This window comes from Globicephala melas, chromosome 15, assembly GCF_963455315.2.
Source record: "Globicephala melas chromosome 15, mGloMel1.2, whole genome shotgun sequence".
NCBI lineage: Eukaryota > Metazoa > Chordata > Mammalia > Artiodactyla > Delphinidae > Globicephala > Globicephala melas.
This window is the reverse complement of record NC_083328.1, coordinates 63,645,684-63,665,261: the sequence shown is the minus strand read 5'-3', so window position 1 is coordinate 63,665,261 and position 19,578 is coordinate 63,645,684. Positions and strand designations below refer to the sequence as shown.

Genomic DNA, 19,578 nt, shown 5'->3' with positions numbered 1-19,578 from the left:
GACGCCTCAGCCACTCAAGGCTTCCACTGCCTCATCGAGGCCACTGTCCCCTCTCGCTTTATCTGTAGCTCGGATCTTGCTTGAACCCTAGACTTGCCTAGACACTTTCCCTGGAAACGTCCCACAGGCGCCTCAGACTCATCAGACCCAAAATGGAATTCGCTGCCTCCCACCCCCAACATACACCTGCCGCTAAAGAGCAACCCCCCTCTGTGCTCCTTGTTCCTATTAGTGCTTCTCGGACTTGAGGGGTGTCACCTGGAGGGCTTGTGAAACCAGAGACCACCCCCCCCCCCGGGCCCCGCCCCGGAGCTTTTGAGTCAATAGGTCTGGGGCGGGGCCTGGGAATTTCCTCTCTAACAGGTTCCCAGGGCCAAGCTCGCTCTCGGAGACCAGCGGGGCTGGTGCGCGGCGTCGCGGCCCGTCTTTCCTCCTATCACCTGAACGTTCTACCAGTGACCCAATCCGGTACTTTCCTCCCTCCAGGCACCCTCAACCCTGACCTCCTGGTCAGCCTCCAACTCCTCGCACCCTGGCCCTGCCCCCACCCCTAAACTAGTTCCCTGCCTGCTCTTCCGGTCTCTCCCAGTAGAATGTGGGCTCAGAGATGCTGTCTGTCTCCCGCAGAGCTGGATTCACAGCGCCTGGCACACTACTTCACACATCGTGGGTGTTCAATAAATATTTGCTGAAGGAAGGAGGGAGGGAAGGAGGGAGGAGGGGAAGGAAGGAAGGAGAAATAAAAAAAGAGACCCACGCCCCCAAGGGAAGGAATTTTTTGCTCCAGTCATGTCCCACACGGGCTGCTAGAGTAATCTTTCTAAAACACAGAAACACATATCTGATGACATCATGCCTCTACTTAAAAAGTTGAAGTGATTCTCCATGGTCTCCAGGATGAAGTTTGAACTTCATACATGGCATTCGAGGCCCTTCAAGCCCTGGCCCAGCCTTGCTTTCCAGCCTCTTCTCCCCCTGCCCCCCCCCACACACTTGACATCTTGCTTCGCTGACCACTTCCTTTCCCTAAATGCTATGCTCCTTCACATCCTTGCCTTTACATCCGCTGTTCCCACAGCCTAGGAGACCTCCTCCCATGACTGCACCCTAATTTATCCTTCAAGAATAGCTCAGATGTCACCGCCTAGATAAAGCCTTCCCCAGCTCCTACAGTGTCACTCCACACCCTATGCCCCCTAGGAAAGGCAGGAAAAAGTAACGGCCGCTCACATTTACAGACCACTTGTAATGTGCCAGGCACTCTTTGGAGGGCTTTGCATAGATTACCTTAGTTTAGCCTCACGTCAACCCTTTGGGAGATATGCTATTATTTCCCCTCACCCCATTTTCCAGAAGTGGAAACTGAGGTCTGGAAAGGTTTGGGTAACTTGCCCAAGGTCATCCAGCCAGGAAGTGGGAGAGCTGGACCTTGTTCACCACTGTGTGCCCAGGACCTAAACACAAAGGCACAGCCCACTAGATGTGCCTGTGATTATTATTTCGATGAATGAGTTCTAACAGGCAGTATCTTTTCTTCCACTCCCCATACTGGGCAGAGGAGAGATTAAGAAATGTTTTTAGAACAAATGAATGGATGGATGGATGGATGAGTAAATGAATGATATGACTGCCTGCTCACCATGGTGCGAATTTACATTTAGCCCGATAAGCATCCTGATGCCACGTGGTGAAGGGGTGAGGGGAGAGGAGGAACTGAGCGACCAGGGGAGAGTGTGCAAGCTGATAACTGGTTTGGGCTTATTTCTCTTAAAATCTTTGTTTACTCAAAACCTTCCTGCTGGGTCGTCTAAATTAATGTAATTTTCTTCCTATGTGCATATGAGGGGTTTGGCAAGAGAAAGCATTTGAAAACAACCTCCCACAGCTCAAGACAGATCTGGCCCAGGCACTGATACCTGCTCAGCCCCAGCCTCAGCCCCAGCCCCACGCAGCCACTGTTCACAACGGTCAGGATGAGGGAGCAGAGCAGAGTGGTTGAGGTGGACAGTGGGGCTTCGGGAATCAGAATGCCTGGGTTTGACCTGGCTCTACCACGTATTGGTTGTGTGACCTTGGGTAAGTCACTGTACCTCTCTGAACTGCATTTTCCTCATCTGTAAAGGGTGGGAAAAAGAGCATCCACTTCACAGCTCTGGTTTTACCCCATGAGCACACTGCATGGTATCATAACCTGTGGCTGAAAGCTAGCTGTGCTGTGTCATCATTTGAAGAATCTGATGTTACTGAACTCTCTTAAGAGCCCGTGAACCAGGCAGAATGGGAGTACTCCCATTTTATAGATGAGGACACCTAAAGACCTTCCTTCATGGGTCAGGCAGCAAATAGGTAGCAGAACCACAGGGTCCCTCAGGACACAGTCCCAAATCCTGAGCCATGGCTGCCAGGAGGATGGACCTCACTCAGGGAGGACTTGCGGGCACAATCCTCCTGTGTTGCCGACAGTCAGTTAATCAAATAGTACCGTCCTCTCTTTATCCCTGCCGTAGCTGAGATGGTCCAGATGACTGAGACTCAGGGATGCCGCCTCCTACATTATTCAATTTGCAAAGCTGAGGTCTGACTGGATGCCCTGTGGCCAGTCAATAAAAGTTGGACTGTGTGTCAGACAATAAAAGTCTGACTGTGTGTGCCACACCTGATGCTGTGAGGGCGGATGAGGACTTCCTGCCATAGCTGGCGAGGTTAGCTTGTTATCTGGCCGTTTCAGGGCCAATGGGGCTGGTCAGAGAGGGAGGTCTCGGGTCCTACTTACCATGGTGGTTGATATGGTCTCTGTGGTGATGGAGGGAGTAGTTGTTATGAACTCCTTCCCCCCTGGGGCAGTCCCGTCAACCTGCTGGCCAGAGGAGGAGTCGTTAGAGAGGGGAGAGAGAGAGAGAGAGTGCCAGATACGCCTGCAACGTCTGCCACCTGGGCTCGTGGCATCCCCAGGTACCAAGTGACGGGCAGCGTGAGCAGACATGCACTTGGGGAGGGGGTGCGTCCACACACAGACCAAACTACAAAGGGGTCTCACAGGTCCTCCAGCTCATTCCAATCGTTTTATTTCACAAAGGGAAAATAATCCCATATAATTTGATACATCCTATCCAAATTTCAATGCCTGTATTCTTTGACTGGGCGAGCCCATTGCTAGGGATTCACCCTTCAGGCACAAACTTCGAAAATTTCGCCAGGAAGTCTGAACAACAAAGTTCACTGCAGCATTCAACATTAACTGCAAAAGACAAAAACCATCACAGGTCCATTGATAGGTGATAAAGGCATGCTAAATCAGGATCCACTCCTAAGGGGGAACAAGGAGAGTGAGGTGGGGCCACATGTGCCAACATGGAGTGATCTCCAAGGTAAGTATTAAAAAAAAAAAAAAGGTAGGGATTTCCCTGGTGGCGCAGTGGTTAAGAATCCGCCTGCCAACGCAGGGTACACGGGTTCGATCCCTGGTCCAGGAAGATCCCACATGACGTGGAGCAGCTAAACCTGTGCGCCACACCTACTAAGCCTGGGCTCTAGAGCCCGCGAGCCACAACTACTGAGACCGCATGCCTCAACTACTGAAGTCCGTGCGCATAGAGCTTGTGCTCCGCAACAAGAGAAGCCTCTGCGATGAGGAGCCCGTGCACCGCAACGAGGAGTAGCCCCCAATCGCCGCAGCTAGAGAAAGCCTGTGCGCAGCAACATAGACCCAACGCAGCCAAAAATAAAATAAATAAATTTATTTAAGAAAAAGAAAAAAGGTAAAGTGTAAAAGAGAATGATCTCTTTTGTGTAAAAAATTTAAATACCTAGAGACACAAGAACGTATGTTGGTATATGCATATATTTTTTTTTCTGGGAGCACTCAGAAAAAAATTCATTTTGTTCTGTTTGAATTTCATAACTGTGAATATTTTGTTGTTATTTTGTTTTGATGTCAATAGGGGTTACTGAGCTGTAAAATTTGGGGCCATTTTTAGTTTTCTTTGTATTTCTTTGTATAAAAACAAAACCAACACACATTACTAAAACAAAATAGATCAGAGAGGGAGTAAGTTGCCCCGGGGTCACACAGCTTGTCAGAACTCAAGAGGTTCGACAGCTGCACTAGCAGCCTCATAATCCTCTATGCATGTTATAAAAGTGAGAGAAAAAAGTCTGGAAACGACAGAGTTGCCCACATTTTGTAGATTTACATCTTTCCTTAGTTCTTAAGACAAAGACTGGTCTCCAGGGCAAAAGAGTCCCCAGCACTGCGGTTCCTCTGGCCAGAAAGAACCAAGAGGGCATCTATCAGACCCTTAGTCTCCATTTTCAAAGCTTAAAAACCACAAAAGGAACTTGGGAAATGCACTGTACATTACAACAGCGTCTCCAGGGGACTGAGTATGTTTCATCTTGCTAAGACAAATGACATTTTATCTTTTTTTTTCAGTTTGTTCATTTTGTCAATGTGATGTGGAACCCCCGTGCACACACACGAAAATGACCCAATGTGAGCTGCTCTGACCCAAGCTGAATTGGGTTCTCTCTCCTCTTCCCCTGGGATATCTTAAGAAACCTCTCCACCTCCTTCAAGCGATCTGAAAGCCATGGTCTAATCCGCTAACCGCTAGTCCTTAGAACACTCCCAGGAGGATGAAGGAGACGTGAGCCTCCCCATTTTACAGATGGGAAAATTGAGGCTTTAAGAGGTGTAGTCTGCCCAGGATAAGAACCCATCCCACCACCCACACCCGGAGCTCAGGGAGGACAACGAAGCTCAGAAGAGCATCAGGGTTAAAATGGTGGCTCCGGGGGAGCCAAGGTAGCAAGAGCTGGCCAGGGGGCTTGGCCATGACGGAGACCCCACCCTTAAATGCCCAGTACCTAGGCCCAGCGTGCACAGGAAGGCACAGGTTACCTGGGTGGTGTCCACAGTGGCAACTCTGGTCTGCAGTACAGCCTCCGGCTCGATCTTCTTCCTGATAGCCAGGCTGCTGACTGTCATGGTTTCCGTTTTCACAGGCTGTAGGCAGATGAGGGAAGAACACTCTGTATCTCAAGCCCCGGCACGACTCCTACTCACAGGCAACTGCGGCGCGGGGTCAGCAGGCTACCTCCCACCACTGCCGCTGACCAAGTCTCCAGAGGGGGTCGAAGGCCAGGGTCAAAGAGGCCTGGTATGATGTCACAGACAAACAGCCCAAGAGGGGAGCCAGAACCACCAGCAGCGCCAGGACAGCCTGCCCATGACCCTGCCACCATACCACCTCATGGTGGCTGCATGCTGGGTTTCAGGCTACCATTAAGAAAACATTCACCATTCAATTAACATGCTCTGTGCCGTGCCACACACTCAGCATTTTCCTGATAATACACAGTCCTGAATGACTTCAATGGTTATGCCACCACCTCCCAGCTGCTTTCTCTGAACTGTTCTTTAGAGTAGGAGTCACACCTGGAGGCCCGGGGGGGCCAGGCAAGAGATGTCAACGAGTGAAGCGGGCTTGTTGAGGACCGGGGTGAACTGGAGAGCACATGGGGTCCACTCAGGTTTGGCCTGAGTGACCGAATCATCTGATTTTTGTTTTTTAATGATATAAAAAAAAAATCCCTGGATTTTATATTCAGTGTCCTGATTTTTAAATCAAAGTCAAAGAAAACACATCTGCTAGCCAGATTTGGCCCAGGGCCACCAGTTTCCCACGCCTCCTCTAGAAGTCTTATGTTAAATGATTAGTTTCTTCTGAGTCCTCCACAGAACCTAGTTCATGGCTATACACACAGCAGGTGCTAACATATGTGAGCTGAATAAATGAATGAAAGTTAGCTTGTTGGGAGGGTGGTTAAGAGGGGATTCTTCTAGATGGTTGTAACTCGGAGATCTAGCCGTTCATTCAGTTAATCATTAGTGCCTGGAACGTACAAGCTTAGTGGAGCTGCCACCTGGTAGGAAAGCAGACCTGTCAGCCAGTAACCTGACTACTTGTGATACCGCTGGAAGCAGAAGCATTGCAGAGCAAGGGGGCGGAGCAGGGAGCAACACTTCTGCCCAGGGTTGTCAGGAAAGCGTTTGCTAGGTAAGTGCTATCTGAACTTGGCCCTGGAACGTGACAAGTTTGCAAGGCAGAGAAAGGGAGGAGACACCTTCTCCAGAGGGTATAGCATGGAGTGAAAGCCCAGAGTAGACGAGCTCCTGTTTCAATGCCTGGAACGTGGGAGGGAGCTGGGGCTGGAAGAGGTGGGAGAGCGAAGGAAAAATGTGATCGAAGATCCTCTGAAAGAAGGACAGGGAGCAGAGACGCCCAGACGCAGTCTACCCGTGTCCCCCCCAGGTGATGACGGTTCCTCTTCTCTAAGAGTTTCCACCACTACCCCAAGACCCCAGGCCCTGGGGAGGGGAGCCAGGGCCGCGATCAGAAAACACCATCTGGCTTTCAGAGCAGGCGGCAGGCGCCCCCGTGAGTCCACAAGCACACGGTCTCTGCAGGTGCCATGCAACACAGACAGGGGGAGGAGGAGTCGCGTAGGACCAGACTGCCTGTCATCACTTGACCTCAGGCAAGAGATGGGGTCACAGGGTTAAAGCGCCCAGGAGTGCACGTTAGGGGTAAACCGAGCTGCCGAACATGCGAGCACAGAACCATGCTGTTCTGCGGAGGGGCGGTCATGCAACACGGAACAGAGCTTCAGGCTGGTGGCTCAGTCTTCTCACACATGGCCCAGGGCCCTCTGAACATGCAGTGCCCGGTGGGCCCGGGTCCCGATGATGCTCCACTGTACCTCGAACTGGGGCATATCCGGGGTGGAGCAGGCCCGTCGGTCTGGGCTGTCCTCGATGCCCCCAGACTCGTCATCCTGGCTCGGGCCCCGTTTGTTGAGATCCCGGGAGAACACCAGGCCCTCGGTTTCTGAGTCACTTTTGTCTCGGTCAAGCTCAGGCAGGCTGCGGGAGAAGTCTTCGAAGGCGCTGCCGTGGTAGTCGCCAATGACCGTGAAGTCAACCTCGGCCTCCAGGCTGGACGTGGAGCTGACCGTGATGCTGGAGCACTTCCGCTCAATGGCCAGGTGGTTGTCCTTCAGGAACACCGCGTCCCTCTCCTGGTCCTGGTCCTCGTCTCCCGTGTCACTCTCTGGGGCCCTGGGCCGTGGCGGTTTGACTTTCTCCTCGGAGCCCTCCCTCAGCCCTGCTCTCTATGGCCAGGTAAAATCAAAGGAATGGGGGTGTGGGATGTGGGGAGAGAGAGAGAGAAAGAGAGAAATCAAGATGGTGAATGACAGAAGAAATCTCGGGGCCATTCGATGCCCCAAATGGAAGAGGAGGTCAGGAAAAGAAAAACACCCCCGGAAAGGTTCTTTGACACCATAATAAGGTTAAAAAAAAAAAAAAAAAGAACACTTCTCAAGAGCGAGGACACTCCTTTCCGAGGGTCTCCGGCTGACGGCAGAAGCAAGTACAAAGCAAACATCCTGCCAGTTGGTCCTGGACAGGAGGCCCCATCCAAGGTTTGGATCTGGGAGCTTATCAGAAGCGGCACTGCGCACAAGGCAGGGATGGGAGCCCGGACCCCAGGCCCATCCGTGCAGGCGGACATCAAGGAGGCAAAAACCAAGGAGGGAGACCCAGGGATTCAGGACCACCCAGGACAGGGAGGCAGAGAGGCTGGAGCCAAGAGCTTTGAGGAACAAAGAGGAAGCCAACACGGTTTGTCAATTCCACTGAGTCTCCGTGGGAGGGGTCAGCATCGTCTAGAGGGAGGAGCAACACCGGGTAATTCGTGGGAGCTGGGCGCTATATCACTTCAACCCTGAGCTCCGTGAGTGGAGGTTCTGCTCCCATCAGTGTAATTGACAACAGCAGGCCAAGGAAGTGCTGGAGGGGGACCAGCAACTCTTGTCCGACATACATACCTCTCAACTGGCCTGTCAGGGATTAAACACCACACACATTTTTGGCTGTTTTACGACATTCTTTTTTAAGACCAATCTAAGCCCCACCCAATATTTTTAAAGTGCTTGGCTTCAGGCTCCAGAGACTCAGTGCACTTAGAGATTCACTTGCTAGACAAGCCTCCCTTTAGCCAGCTTCCGGAAGGTTGAGAGGTGTGAGGACTCATTCCAGACAAGCCAGAGTTGAGCTGCCACAAGAGGCGCTGCCAGAGCAGGTGGGGATCTAAGGCAGCGATGCACCCTGGCCAGGCGAAGATGACCAGGTCATCAGGGCACCGAGGGGCTGCAGAGACCTGCGGGCCTGAGGGGCTGGTGAATCTCAGGTGCCCCCCCTTTCCTGGGGGATTCGCTGCTAAGCTGGTAACGTGCTTCTCTTGCCTGACCGCGTCTCCGGATTTGTTCTGGATTAGAGAAGACAGTTAGTCTTAAGGAGGCAGAAAGGAACTTGGCACTAGGACCGAGAGGGAGCCGGAAGTGAAGGATGGAAACCTCTGGACTGTCAGCTTCCCCGAGGCAGGAGCACCAGGGAAGGGAAAGGATGAAGGAAGATCGTTGGACAAGCCAAGCAAAACGGTGGGAACCCAGCAGGTGCGGGCAGCAAGGCAAAGCAAATGTGTAGTTAGCTGGAGGCGGTGCCACTTTCTCCACCGGCGCTGCGTGACCCTCCGGGCACCAGGTCACACCAAAAGCCGAGGGTCTGTGTGGCTAAGCTAACATGGGCCAAGCAGATGAACCCGTCATTCCGCCTGGGCTACGCTCAGGCCCGTTTAGGGAAAAGAACTCATAGGGATGGACAAGCAGCCTCTGGTGGCAGTAATGACGAGGGGCCACAGAAACATGCTTTTAAAGAACTACGCGGCATGCGGTCAGCTCCCGGGCTGGGGGCAGCATGGGGGCGGGGGCTCACGTGGCCAGTTCCCCCAGTAGCTTCCTCCAGTGTAGTTTCGCAGCCTGGACTGGGGGACACGAGCTCGACGTCCATGCATCCTTCCCGGGGGGATGGGGTAGAAATGCCCTCCCAGAAGTGTCTGGTAGCTGGCGGCATCATGGAGGAATGTGTGGCTTTGGGGGCAGCAAAGTCCTCTGGGGGCTGAAACTGAGCAAATCCCAGGTCTAAACGCCTACTCCGCTGTTGCTCGACCTGCCCCACAGAGGCCTCCGAAGACAACTCGTTTGCAAAGGCCCTGGTTTCACCCTGACTCGCCCAGCGAGTTTCAGCTCCGTGGGTCTCAAAGATCCGAATCTTGTTGGCCACAGAGGTCTTGCTAATATCTTCCAGGGAGCCCTCTTGACCCCCAGCCTGGAAAGAGGTCATCTCCTTTTGCTTCCCTGAAGGGAACCGCAACCCCTGGGCTTCTTCAGGGACAACTCTGGGCTTCCTGCTGGCGATGGGAGGGGCCCTGCGCTCACCTCCGTCTGGGGTCACAGCCAGCCCTACTCGGTCCTTGGGCTCCGGGCTCTCTTTAGGAGGATGGGCATGTTTGAGAAATATGGGGGACTGTTCTCCAAAGCGGTCCCTGAGCTGCACAGGCTCCCCCGACCCATAAGGGGCTGGGCTTGAAGAAGCTTCCTCTGGAGACGTCTGAGCCGCAAAGGGACGGGGCGAGGTTGGGAGCGGGGTGATCACCTCCTCCATCTGAAGAAACGCTGGGGCCTTGCTGTCCCCTGTCACAGGTTCTCCTGTTTGGGTGTGAACTGGTCCCCTCTCTCTGGGCAGGAAGTTGCCTCTGTCCGGCTTGGCTGGCTTCCTGACATCGCTAGGAGGGATGGCCCACGGAAGGACACAGGCCTGGCTGTCTGGACGCATGCCCCCTCCTCTGTGAGGTGAGTGGTTCCATTCTCCTGGGGGACTTTTCTCAGCCTTTCCCATCAAATCTCCACTCTGGGGGGCCTCTTCCTCTGCAGCTACTGAGGATGCTGGGTGGGTAGACTCTCCTTCCACCTCCCACCGGGCTTCGTACTCAGCAAACATCAGCCCTGGAGAAGGTCCCTTTCCGAGCTGCTTGACAAAGACCTCCAGGTCATCTGGTCCTTGGTTCCTGGGGGGCCCCGCCCCTCCCTCTGAGGAAGCTGAGTGGGCTTCACCCTCGTGGTGCTTGTTTCTGCCGACAGTGGCAGCAGAGCCCCATGGGCCTGAGGAGTCCAGCTCTGAGCTCTCCGTGAGCTCCTCCGACAGCTTCCGCCTGCTCTCGCAGCCAGGTGGGGCATCTAAGTGCTCCTCTCTCTCCTCCAGGGCCGGAGGGAGGACTTGGTCTTCAGACTCTTTCTCTCCATAGTTTAAATAGAAGCTTCTCTCTGCAAAGGAAGTGTCGGTTTCATCGCTCGAGTCGGCTCTGGCTTCTGTGTAGGCTGGGTCCAGCAGAAACGACCGGAGTCCTCCCGTGTCGGAGGCTGGAGAGGGGACATCCACCTCTGCAGGGCCAGTGGCCGGGGCGGCGGGTCTTCCGCAAGCCTGGAACTCCTCCCACTTCTGCCTTAGCTCTGCCGGGCCCTCCAGCTGGTCCCTGGAGGCCCGCTGCTTCCTGATGGTTGCCTCCCCAGGGTCCACCCTGAACCAGGAGCCCTCTGGGAGCGTTCCTGCCAGCGTGCGGCCTGTAGCCAGAGAAGCCCCTCCTGGGCCTTCCCTGACCCAGGGGCTTTCCTCCCACACTGACTTGAAGCCTTCAGGGCTCGTGATCATTCTTCCTTGTCGCTGTGTGTTTGCTCCTTTGGCTCCCACCTTTTCTTCTGTGGCCATTTGAAAGGTGAACTTGTCCACCAGGACGTCTACCTTGGAGAGTCTGCCGTCAGCAAGCATGTCTGCGAGGCCTGCCTCCCTTTCTTCCTGCTGTGTGGCGGTCACTTTTAGGAGACTGAGTTCTTCTGGCCTAATGTACTCTCTTTCTATAAATACCCAATGCTCTGAACCCTGCGTTTTAATTGGAGCAAGAAGAGTTAACATGAAATATCAGGCACCTTAAGAATGGGTTCACTTTTTCCCTCCGCAAGAAGGGACCAAGGTCCACCTGCCCCCTTGGTCAAGGTCAGCTGGCTGGGGACAGGAAGGCAGGTCAGCCTCATCAAGGCTACTCTTCCCATCAAGGCACTCAACAAATTATCTACTGATGCCCTCAACCACCACCCTAACCGGGTAAAATGGGATGCGGTCTCATACCCTCCCCGTGTTAACCATCGGGGAATGGAAATCCACAGATGGTCCAGGACTCTTCCTCTTTTAATAATAGAGCTGCCAGTGTCAGAGGGGAAAGTAGCTTACATCACATGGAATCTTTGAAGGCTAGAGCCAAAAGAACTCCTAAGACTTCCTGCAGTCCAATCTCCCACTTGTGCAAATGGGTAAACTGAGGCCAAGAGAAGGTCAGTGACTTTTTCAAGGTCACAGTCAGTCGAGTCAGGAAAAGAATGCCTGAGAGCCTTGCTGACTTACAGCCAATGGAATATGGGTCCCAACTGCGATCTAATGTCGAGTTGTCGGGGAGGCACTGAGTTAAGTTTCACAGGCCACAGCCTGAAATCGGACCTTTCTGCAAGCGCTAATTGGAAGGAAAGAGATTAGATCAAAATATACCAAACGACCAGCTCTAGAGGTTAGTGCCAGTCGCTGCAGTGGCTGAAACAGCTTGAACTCTGTGGGGTTCATTCCCAAAGAAACAAATACCAAGGCCTGTTCTTGGAGAATTCTAACAAAATCCACAGAAAGACTGGAAGAGGACTGACCTGAACATATCACAGAAGGTAAAGATCTAAATATCCAAGCATCATCACTGGTCCAAAGCACTGAGAGTACAGCACTGTCAACCATCAACAAAACAGCCCTCTACCTCCCCTAGAGTTTTTCAAGCAACACTTAGGAGGGAAGGATGGACTTCTAGAATTGTTCAAAAAGCAAGAAGGCCAGGAGTTCCCTGGTGGTCCAGTGGTTAGGACCCGGTGCTTTCACTGCCGGGGGCCCGAGTTTGGTCCCTGGTTGGGGACCTAAGACCCTGCAAGCCGCGAGGTGCAAACAACAACAACAATGCGAGAAGGCCAATGGGATTCAAATCTTCTCGAAACTACAGAATACCTTCTTCACACAAAATCTTGATGGCAATCCAATATGTAACACAGATACAGCCCCCCCCCCCCGTGGAAGTTGGAGGCCTGGGCTGCCCTAGTGCCCCAAAGTGCCTCCCTCCTTTGAAACCACTGCTCTGACCCAAGTCCCTCATGGCACAGATGTGGAAACTGAGGGCTGGGGAAGTAAGCACCGTGCCCAAGGTCAGAGAGTGAGCCAGTGGCAAAGGCAGGCCTAGAACCCGGTCTCTGATCCTGTGTCCTGTGAAAAGCTCCACGGTAAGATGTGCCGAAAACTGCTCCTGACTGCAGCAGGGGGCAGGTTCCCATGCGCTTGGGCTCCAATGCAGGTTATGACCTGGTGAGGAGTCTGTCAGATCCCAGAAGATCTGAAGGATTCTGAAGACTCAAGGGAGCATTATAAGCCCTCTGACCTCCCCCACCCCTCCCCCTGCTCCATTTTAGCAAAATCTCCATGATTGTCAGGGAATCAAACCTCATTAAGAGAATCTTGCCAACAGGAAAGAGAGAGAAAAGGAAGCGGGGAGGCCCAGACAAAACCTGCGTGGGTTTCGGAGATTCTACTTCAGGTTGTTAAGCTTTCAGGACAACAACACTGGAACCATCCCAGAGGGAAGAGTTCTGAGAGCCTACAAAGCCTCCTTTCTCTTCTACTTGGGAAGCAGGCGCCTTTAGCTGCTCCCATTTCAGCTTGTACTGACACCATCAGCCCGGCAAGGATGGCCAAAGATGGTCCATGAGACCCCTTGTGGAACATTCCTGCCCACGTCTAACTAGAAACTAGTTTCTAGCAACCAGAAGCTTAGAAACTAGGTTGAGTGGGGTGGGAGCTGGCACAGAACAGAAAGTTTCTGCAGAAAGAAAAAGGGAAACATGTACTTATATTTAGTTACTATGTGCCAGGCAGTGTCAGCCCTTTGGAGAAGTTATTAACTTTAATCCAAATGGCGACCTGTGAAGCAGGTCCTGTTACCCTCATTTCAGAAGGGGAAACTGAGGCTCCCAGAGGGAAGAAGAGGCTCTGCATCTAACAAGTAAAAATCCTGAAGAGAGAAAGAGCCTGAACAAAGAGAGGAAAGCTTTGGCTCTCTGACCCAATTCACAGGATAAAAGATGTCAGGGAAGCCGCCGGGCCATTCTTTCCACTGAGCCAGGGGACCTTCAGTGCCTGCTCAGAGCACCCCCTGCTGTCAGCTGGAGCCACTGCAGCAAGACTGGCCGCGAAACGGGAGCTGGGAGCTGGAGTGGGGCCAGTTCTGTTCCCACACAAGCTGACAGAAGAAAATCTCCAGCCAGGATTCTGCTGACCCCGGGCTGTTCAGGGTCCACCTGGAACTCTGGGTTACATTTTGGGCCCTGCTCTTTACAGGAGACCCCCAGAAAAAGGGGTCCAGGACAAGGAGCCCTCTAGAACCCACGGGAGAAGCTGCGGAAGAAAGTGGGAGTTGGGGGGCAGGGGGGATGCTGAACTCTGAAGGGCCTTCCTGGAGGAGGATGCAGAGTGGGACTACAGGCGCCAGGGGTCAGAGCGAGGCCCACAGGCAGGTGACTCGGAAGGGCAGGTTATAATTCAATACGGAAACTTCCCAACACATGACTGAAGAAGACAAAATGGACTGCTGTGAAGAACAGGGAGAGCCCCCTTGTGGAACAGGCTGGACGGACAATTTTCAGGGATGCTGGTGAAGGGCGCATGCTGCCCTCCCAACCCTGCAACCCCCCAAGTTAGGGCACCTGTGCTTGGCTCTATGCGAATCTCTGTGCTCCAAGGCACCAATGCTTCCCTAACCTGGGGATGCTGTTGACTCCTGTCCGACTTCTCTCAAGAGTGCTCCTAGCTTTGTTTTTAATTTTACATTTAGGAAAAATTCAGGGTAGAACTGTGATTTATGTTTTACCACTTACGTAGCTGACTCACGGCTCTCTTACAGTTTCAGGACGTTTCTAGCAGCTACAAAATTTTTCTCTGGGAATGGAGAACGGTATATGCCCTCATACACACTATGCCAACGGAGCAGGGTTGGTTATCAGAGAGAAGGAATTTTCACCCAGATGATCAATCGGTCCCTTCCAATCCCGACGGTCTATGAAGTCCCAGCAAAGAGGGAGGATGCAGCCCCCTGCTCCTGGGCCTGGATTCCACCCGGCATCCACGCAGGGGCACAGGAAGTTCCGAGGACCCTCGGCCTACTGCCATCCTGGGCAGAGAAGTGATGCTCTCCTCATTTAGAATGCTTGCCGGACCGACATCTGTACAACCCCAAGGATGCTCCCTGGTGAAACACACACACTTTTGCCTGCCTGGGGACCCTGACAGACCCAAACTCCAAGGGGAGTTTAGAGAATGGAAGCAGGGGATGGAGGGGCTAATTAGTCACTGCTAGACCTTACTCAGGCTTCTGAACAGAGACAAGACCTCAGAGCAGAGGTATTTAGGTGCCATGATCCCTGATCCCAAGCTTAGCAGTCAGAACCTGCCTCCAGGTCACCTGCCTCAGCGGGACCTGAGAGGTCATTTCTACCTGCCCTTTTTAAGCCAGAGGCGACTCAGACCATTCCGTCTTCCTTGAATGGTTTCAGTCCTATCCTTCCTGAGAAACCATGGATGAGGGACGGGCTGGCCCATTATGGACCCCTGGGACAGGGGTCGCTCACTTGTCACAGCATGGGGCCAACATGAGCTACCCACTGCTCCCACCTGCAGGGCAGAGTCTGGCCCACCCCCTCAGCCCAGAGAAAGGGTTTTCTTAAGATTATTAGGGTGGTTCTGGGTGGGTGGGGAGGTGACGACAGTAACCTCAGGAGATGCTGCGAGGCTTTTCTGAGTGAACACTTCCAAGCCTGTGGCCGTTCCAGGCTCAGGTGCCAAGTCCTGCTGAGAGGTGTCCTGGGTCCTCTGGGACTGCAGGGGAGGCCCAGGGCCGGAGGAGAGGGGAAGAGGGAGGAAGGGAAGGAGAGACAGAGAGGGAGGGACAGAAAGCAGGAGAGAGACACACACACAGAGTCCGTGAATAGCCCAGCTTTGTAAATCCCGCATCCTTAGGTCAGGAAGGAGCCACGCCATGAGAGCCCATATTTGAATAAGGGATTCCAGTTACCATCAGCAGTGGCCCCAGGACTGTCCAGCACTTTCCAGTTTATAAAGTGATTTTATATCCATTATTTCACTCGACCTTCCCCACAGCACTGTGGAGTGGCAATTTTGGTCCCCTTTTAGATGGACTGACAAGGCAGTGAGGCTTCCAAGAAGTGATGTCACTCACCCAAGGACCCAGTCCAGTCCTTGGCGACAGCTCCTCTCCTCTCCCAAATTTTCAAGAGCCTCTAAATGCCAGTGGGACCTGTAAGCCAGTTAAAAGGTCCATCGCTCCAAGGTGAGCTCCTGGACCAGACTTCTCTCCAGCAATGGACTACACTTCTTGCGGGGAGGCAGTAGGGGGGATGGGAGGTGGAACAGACTCCACCTTTTAATGAGACGCATCTTCTGGCAGTTCCAGCTATCACCAGCAGGTGGGGCACCCCCATGCCAGGCTGCTCAGAGCATCTCAGCTCCCCGGAGTCCAGCCCTCCAGGGCCCAGCCTTCCTTTCTCTGCCGGAGTCTGACCCCTTTGGAAGCCTCTACATCCACCTCACCGACTTCAGGACTGACTAGAGGCCACTCTGGTCAAGCATCTCTCAGGGCAGGAGGAGGGGCGTGTGTAACTGGATCACTAGACCAGCCCCATGGCCCCATCCAGGGTCTTCAGTGTCTTGATTGTGCCAGCGGTGACCACAGAAGCCCTCAGTGGGTGAAGAGATTTGCCCTCCTTCCATGGCACCAGCCATAGAGGCCCCCATGGCATCCCTGACGTCGTGAATCACCAGCCAAGCAGCTACCACAGCAGCCTTGCTAGACAAGGCCCTGGTACCCGGCATGTTGAGGCCACGGGAGTGCTGATTCAATCAAAGGCTCACTTATTAGATCACAGCTGCATCATCAATTTTCAAAGCTCTAAAGGGCAGCACAGGCACAATTGACTGTCTCCTGAGCTTCATATGATTTGGTCTTGCTCCCAGGCAGCTGTGATTTAATAGCAAATACAGTGGCCTGGGACATAAGAACATAAGATTCTGGCCCGTCTTCTATCAGCTATGACACTGATCAAGTCCTTCCCCTTCCTGAGCTTCCGTGCCCATATGTAAAATGAGGACCTCGAGCCAACTGGGTTCCGAGGGTCCTTCCCAACTTTAAAAAGGATTCTGATTTGAAATTAACCTCCTGTGGGAGAGTTCCAAGGCTCTCCAAATGAAACAATAAGTAACTCACATTGAGCATCTAGGTCTTCTGCTGCCCCCTCCATGTTTTATCTCATTGGATGCTCACAACAGTCCTGGGAACTAGGTGCTTTTATTATATCTATCTAACGGAGGCTCAGAGGGGTTAAGTAACAAGCCCAGAGTCATCCAGCTAGCAGGCAGCAGGGCCGGAATTCAAACCCAGGCACTGTAAGGCTAGACCTCAGAAGGGTTTAGGACCAGGAAGCAGCAGCACTGGAGAGAAAACACCTAATATAAACGGGGGCTGGGCTTCCCTGGTGGCGCAGTGGTTGAGAGTCCGCCTGCCGACGCAGGGGACGCGGGTTCGTGCCCCGGTCCGGGAGGATCCCACATGCCGCGGAGCGGCTGGGCCCGTGAGCCATGGCCGCTGAGCCTGCGCGTCCGGAGCCTGTTGCTCCGCAACGGGTGAGGCCACAACAGTGAGAGGCCCACGTACCGCAAAAAACAAACAAACAAAACAAACAAACAAAAAAACGGGGGTAAAGAGTGCCAAGATTTAGCAGTGCTAAAAATACCAGCTTGGGATTATAAATACAGGAATTCTCAAGATCCTATCTTTCTCTTTTTCAATGAGAAAACACCCCATGCTTTCTACTCTGAAAGACAGGTCATGTGGGATCTTTTTCTGGAGCACCAGGAACAGCTCTGACTTTCCTAGAGGATCTGTTCCCTTCTGGTGGGCTCTGAGGATCTTCCTAGGAAGGAACCCTCCCACCATCTGTGTTTTCACAATAGGCACAAAAGGGTCTGGTTACTGGACAGAACTACCAGGATTCTTAAAATTTTGTGTGTGTGAGAATCACCTGGGGCACTTGTTTAAAATACTGATTCCAGGGCTCTACCTCCAAATACTCTGATTCAGTAGGTCCGAGTTGGGGCCCCAGAACCTGCATTTCTAACCAGCACCCTTTCCCCATTACACTCTGGCTGATGGAAGGGAAATACACCATACTACGGTGAGTCTTCTGAGTTTTTCAAGGTGGTCCCTGGGGCCCAGGTTCCAAGAGTGAGTGAATTTGTCTTCCTCAGCTTAACCTGCTGCCCTATCTCCATCACCACCTTACGCAGCAACGGGGCGTGGAGGGGGAGGGTAAGTCAGTACATAGCAACCTTCCCCACCGTCTTTACCCAAGGCCCCAGGTGAGGGGTTCGGGTGAGACCTACCTCGTTGACCTTCTCAGGGGTGCCCTTGGGGGAGGGGGAGGCGGGAGAGGAGGGTAGCCTGCGTTCCCGCTCCCAGTCTCGGTCCCGGTGGATCAGTTTGCTGTTGGGTTCCTTCAAGGTCCTCTTGAGCTCGTTGATGCTGGCCTGGTGCTTCAGCAAGACATCCTCTGGCTTGTCTAAGAACTGGGGTGTACAGAGAGGACAGTCAGGCATCAGAGGAACAGCTCCAAGAAGAGGATGCAAGGCGTGGTGAAAATGGTAATGGTCCCCATCACCGCCCTACATCAGCAAGGTGATTCCCATCCACGGCCCTGTCTCACCCTCACAGCGTCCCATAAGCCAAGCAGGGCAGGGATGACTAGCCCCAACAGGTACACAAACCACTCAAGATTAAAGAGAAGAGCAAAAAGCACTTGAGGTTAAGGAGAGGAGACTTCTGGCCAAGTACCGTCTTTTCTTCTCCCCTGCCTGGCTCCCGGTCTTGGAACACCTAAGTCAACCCAAATCCCACAGGTCTGGGTAAGTTCCCTTTAGTTTCACAAGGCGCAGAGGTGACTTCCCTCTGGTTACAACCAAAGCACAGTGAGAAATCACCAGTCCTGTTCACTGGGCTGCTCTGGCCCACTGCTCGGCCTCCTGGATCCTGGTGCCTACCTCTGGCCACGACTTGGACCACTGTGCTTAGCAGGATCCTCGGTCTAGGCCCCTCCTAGTCCAACGTGTGCCACTGCTCAGGCCCTGTAGGGCCCTTCTAAATCCAAGGACATCCAGAGAAATGTGCCCTGCTTCCACACCAGGGCCCAGGAAGAGATGATGTTTAGCGTGCTCTGCCGTGAGCCACTACCTTCCCCAACCACCCAGGATCTTCCAGATTCCTTGTGGGTACCAACTCCTCAAGGGCAGACAGGGTGAGATACAGCCAGACAGAGAAACTAGGGCTCTGTGGCGTGTTCAGGAAGATTAGAATTAGAGACCAGGAAGAAGGGAGGTAAGTCCCAAGGCTGGACACAAGAACCGAGCCAGGTACAGCTGGAGTCATAGAAGTGTCGCTATTAAATTGCCAAGTCGGAGCTCTGGGCGGTACAGAGGTACCCTTGCCCTTAGGTCAAGTGAGGACCAGCCTTTGCACGGGAACCAGCAGTAGTCTGCCTACTTCTGGAGGCAGGGCAGGTGCGCTGGCAGCCCAAGGACCCTTATCTGCAAAGCTGTTTGAGGACTCAGGACAAGAAATAGACAACCTCAGCTCATTATAAAGTCAGATCAGTGATTCTGGAACAACTACTTGGAAGGCAGGCTTGCCCTTGGACAAGGCTAGAGTTCCCCTGGGCTTATCTCTGGCATCCGAGGATCCACTATGATTGACTCCTAAGTTAACTAAGGAAGGAAACCGATGCCACTGAGGCTCTGCTTTCCCTCTAGTCATCTGTCTGTACCTCCTGCATCCCTTCCTGAGCAGCTGTCTCAGGACAACGTCTGTCTGAGAAATCAAACCCGATGGAGGGTGCACAGGTGGGTGGGTTTGGGCCGCCACAGACCTAAGATGTCGCTGGTGACCTTCCATCTTGAACCTGCCACACTGGTCCTGTGAGCATGTGGTGTTCCCCAAGGCTGAAGGGAGCAGTGGATCCTTGAAGGATAAGGGCCTGGGGGAAACCTAGTCCAAATGCCTTGCTGTGCAGATGGGGGACTGGGGCCTGAGGGGACTTTACCAAGACCCTCAAAGAGTCAGTGGCAGAACTGGGGCTGAAACCCAAGAGCCAGGCCTTTCTGATGCCCCAGCCTCTGGCCTTTCCCTCAGCAGCCCAAGAACAGACCCACTTCTCCTGCAGTTAAGTATCAAAGGAAGAGTTGGACACCATGTGAAAGGGAAGGAGAAGTGGTTAGCACAGGATGAGGGTGTTGAGAGAAGCAGCAAACGGGAGGAGGAGGCTTTCCTGGCAGAGCTGGAGCAGCAGGGGCCCCGCCCGCGGGAGATGCACCTGGGGCTGAGAAGACAGATGTGCTCTGAGGCCCCTCCCTCCCCACACCCCCCCACTCCCACATCTGGTTGCCCATAGATACAAAAAGAAGCTTGGGGGGGGGGACACAGGGGA

At 53.3% G+C, this 19,578-nt stretch overlaps 1 protein-coding gene across 30 annotated transcripts in view; it reads right to left on the bottom strand.

Moving 5' to 3' along the window:
* EPB41L1 (erythrocyte membrane protein band 4.1 like 1) overlaps nt 1–19,578 on the bottom strand; it is a 126,425-nt gene that overhangs the window by 13,833 nt on the left and 93,014 nt on the right. For 10 of the 30 annotated variants that reach the window (XM_060284586.1, XM_060284595.1, XM_060284591.1 and 7 more), the window contains 7 exons: nt 17,486–17,668; nt 14,801–14,905; nt 8,837–10,837; nt 8,223–8,330; nt 6,763–7,173; nt 4,901–5,005; nt 2,774–2,857 (listed from right to left, as the gene is read on the bottom strand). In XM_060284586.1, the coding sequence (XP_060140569.1) occupies nt 2,774–2,857; nt 4,901–5,005; nt 6,763–7,173; nt 8,223–8,330; nt 8,837–10,837; nt 14,801–14,905; nt 17,486–17,668 (2,997 nt within the window). The remainder of the gene's footprint in view (nt 1–2,773; nt 2,858–4,900; nt 5,006–6,762; nt 7,174–8,222; nt 8,331–8,836; nt 10,838–14,800; nt 14,906–17,485; nt 17,669–19,578) is intronic. The other 20 variants (XM_060284601.1, XM_030830697.2, XM_060284603.1 and 17 more) reach the window with 8 other exon arrangements.